Source organism: Mus caroli, chromosome 10 (assembly GCF_900094665.2).
Source record: "Mus caroli chromosome 10, CAROLI_EIJ_v1.1, whole genome shotgun sequence".
In the NCBI taxonomy this organism is placed as follows: domain Eukaryota; kingdom Metazoa; phylum Chordata; class Mammalia; order Rodentia; family Muridae; genus Mus; species Mus caroli.
The window spans coordinates 75,209,877-75,213,282 of NC_034579.1; the positions used below are offsets into that span (position 1 = coordinate 75,209,877).

A 3,406-nucleotide genomic window follows, 5' to 3' on the forward strand; every position below is an offset into this window, starting at 1 on the left:
ACTCAGAAATCCGCCTGCCTCTGCCTCCCGAGTGCTGGGATTAAAGGCGTGCGCCACCACGCCCGGCTTGTAACTTTTAACTTGATTTATTTAAGGTTTATTTAATGATATTAAATTGAGTGTGCTTATAGTGCAGTTCCCACAGTGGCCAGAAGGGGCATCAGGTGCCCAGGAGCTGGAGTTCCAGGTGTTGTGAGCCACTGTGTTGGTGCTGGGAACCGAACCCCTGTCTTTTGAAGGAGGAGTGGGTGTGATAACCACTGAGCTGTCATTCCCCGACATAGTCACCCCCAAACTCAGGGACGCTAAGGCCGAAGGGGCACTTACTGCAGGACACAGTCTGGCAGCTGCACATGTTCCATGGGAATCAGTCGCTCCAGCTCTTCCAGGCTGTGCACGTACTGGATTTTACTAATGAATTTGACACTGAGGGAGACAAGAGGGTAGACAAGGGGTCACCAGACAGAGCCAGACTCTGCCCCACCTAGCCTGCCAAGTTGCCCATGCTGGCCTCGAACCCACTATCCTCTTGTCTCAGCTTCCTCCCCAGACTTTTCTCATGGATTGTCCCTGTGTGGACTATGATGAACAACAAACACGTCAGATGTGGTATTTTAGAATTTTTTTTACATTTATTCATGGTGTGTGCATAAATAAAAGTCAAGAGAACAGCTTGAGGGAGTCAACTCTCTCTGTCTAACATTCTTTCTCAGGTATTGAACCTAGGTTGTCAGGCTTGGCCACAAGCTCTTCTACCCATATAGCCATCCTGCCAGCCCTTTGGATGCATCCTTATTTTTTTTTAAAAAAAGGGGGGGGGGCTGGAGAGATGGCTCAGCGGTTAAGAGCCCTGACTGTTCTTCCGGAGGTCCTGAGTTCAAATCCCAGCAACCACATGGTGGCTCACAACCAACTATAATGGGATCTGATGTCCTATTCTGACATGTCTGAAGACAGCTACAGTGTACTCACAGACATAAAATAAATTAAATAAAAAAAAAACTCCACCTAGCCTGGTAGTACTTGCCTGCCATCCTGTCACTCAAAGAGCTGAGGCAGGAGGATTGCCATTTTAATACTGACCTATCCTAACACAGTTTTAAAAACAACAAGGAGCTGGGTGTGGTGGCGCATGCCTTTAAACCCAGCACTCGGGAGGCAGAGGCAGGCGGTTTTCTGAGTTCGAGGCCAACCTGGTCTACAAAGTGAGTTCCAGGACAGCCAGGGCTATACAGAGAAACCCTGTCTTGAAAAACCAAAAACCAACCAACCAACCAAACAAACAAACAAAAACCAACAAGGGCCAGAACAGATGACTCAGTGTGCAAGCACATGAATTCAAATCTACAGAAGATGCATAAGACAGATGTGGTGCCTTGCAGCTATAACCCCACAGCTGGAGAGGCTGAGACAGGAGGATCACTGTCTTGGACCTCAGGCCTGTCCAGTTCCATGAATCTCAATCTATGAAGACAAAGTGGTAGGTGGAAATCCATTGGCCCTCAGACATGCACCCAGGGCACAGTGGCCAGACCAGAGTCCTAACTAGGACAGTCACCCTTGTCCCACCTGATGAAGGGCCGGGAGATGGCCAACACAGTGCGGATGAACCAGGAGGGGTGGACGATGATCAGGGACTTTAGATTCTTCCTCAGTCTGTGGGGAGAGGAGAAAAGAAGCCACTGTCACGGGCTTGGGGTACAGGAAGCCTGAGGGAGACAAGGTAGACCAGTTGTCTGCCCTCTTTCCACAGCTTGCCTCTTAACAGTCTGCATCCTCACACCGCAGAGCCAGCCTTCCAGCTGAACAGATTTAGAGACCCTAGGACATGCAGGCAGCAGGAGGGCCAGTGTGACCTTTACACACACATGCACAAACACACACACACACCCTGCACAGTTCTAAATTCTAGAAAGTGCTTTCAGGCTTTAAAAATCTGTTGGAAGCTATTCAGGAAACCCAAAGGTGAAAAGAGCCCAGCACTCACTCACAGACAGACAGACAGACAGACAGACAGACAGACAGATAATGCAATTTGATCACTGGCTGGAATATTACTCAGCCATGAAAAGGGAAAGGCCTTCCTGTTGATGCTTCTCTAGAGAGGTTGATCCTAGAGGACTCAATGTTAAGAACAATGTTTCCGGTTAGACTTCCTGCTTCAGGTGCCCCACCCTACTCCACCCCATAATTCTCACCTCCTGTCAATCATGTGGTAACACTTCTTCAGCCAGCCAATACCGGGCATCCTCCTCCGGGGCGTGGCGCCGTTCAGATACACGATCATGTAGTCCTCAGCCACGAGCAGTTCTAGGCTGCTGATGACGTACCTGCCCGGGGAGTTGAAAATGGGGTTCCAGTGTGGGGATACTGAGGGTCAGGGCCTGTGTGAAACCCAAATGTCATCTCTATGCTCCGGGCTCCCCTCTGCCTTGCTGCTTGGTTTTGGGAAACAGTCTTGCTTTGTAGACCAGGCTAGTCTGATTGTTTTGTAGACAAAAGCTAGCCTGGAACTCACAGAGCTCTGCCTGCCTCTGCCCCCTCTTTGGAGGGTTGGGGGGGGCACCAACTTACAGGAAGAGATTCTCCATGATGTAGTGATAGTCTGGGGAGCTGCTATCTGGCAGGAAGCAGGCTGCAAACACGATGATGGCGTTGAGACCTTCCCCGTAGTATCCTGGGAAAAGCATCCTGGTGAATGCCACAGTAGCCCAGGCTAGATCATGTCCCTCCACTCCCTGAGCAGTGCCAACTGGTGGAGGAAACGAGGCCCTCCACCATAAGCTGCCCAGTGTGCCGTCAGTCCATCTGTGCACCCCAAAACTTGAGAGGACTCAACGTTTCTACTGGTTAGATGAGTCCGAGGTCCACAGAAGACCTTTGACAGAACCCTGGTCGCTGTGCGCTCCCCGGTGACATGAGAGGAGAGGGTTCCAGGGCAAACGCACCTCCATGGGTGACCACCTTCATGTAGGGCCGGATCATATGCAGGTCGATGCGATGTTCTTGCTCCCCTATGATGACAGTCCTCCACAGACGACCATTGGCTGCACTGCCGTCTTCCGCAGAGCCGTCCCCAAACAGGTCCGCACTGTCACCAGGCATGTTTTTGGCGGTGGCCACTGGGGTGTCATCTGCCAGAGGGCCAGGGGGAGGTGTGAATCCAGGTGTCTTGTCCCAGACCCCTTCTATGCACATGTACACGCATGAGCACACACGCGCACACACAATGGTTAGTCTCAACTGTGAACATGGCAGCATCTAGAATCCTGGGAGACAAACCTCTGAGAACGCCTACACTAACACGGGACACTTGCCCAGCATACATGAAGCCCACTCAGGGTTCAGGTATTGCATGCTGCCAGGAACACTGGACATCATTCTAAAATCTTTTTTTTTTTTTTTT

At 50.9% G+C, this 3,406-nt stretch overlaps 1 protein-coding gene across 1 annotated transcript in view; it reads right to left on the reverse strand.

The window, feature by feature from the left end:
• Atcay (ATCAY kinesin light chain interacting caytaxin) overlaps positions 1-3,406 on the reverse strand; it is a 29,982-nt gene that overhangs the window by 4,787 nt on the left and 21,789 nt on the right. The window contains exons 6-10 of the mRNA XM_021173555.2: positions 2,949-3,134; positions 2,575-2,677; positions 2,199-2,330; positions 1,570-1,656; positions 328-426 (exon numbers count right to left, since the gene is read on the reverse strand). Of these exons, the coding sequence (XP_021029214.1) occupies positions 328-426; positions 1,570-1,656; positions 2,199-2,330; positions 2,575-2,677; positions 2,949-3,134 (607 nt within the window). The remainder of the gene's footprint in view (positions 1-327; positions 427-1,569; positions 1,657-2,198; positions 2,331-2,574; positions 2,678-2,948; positions 3,135-3,406) is intronic.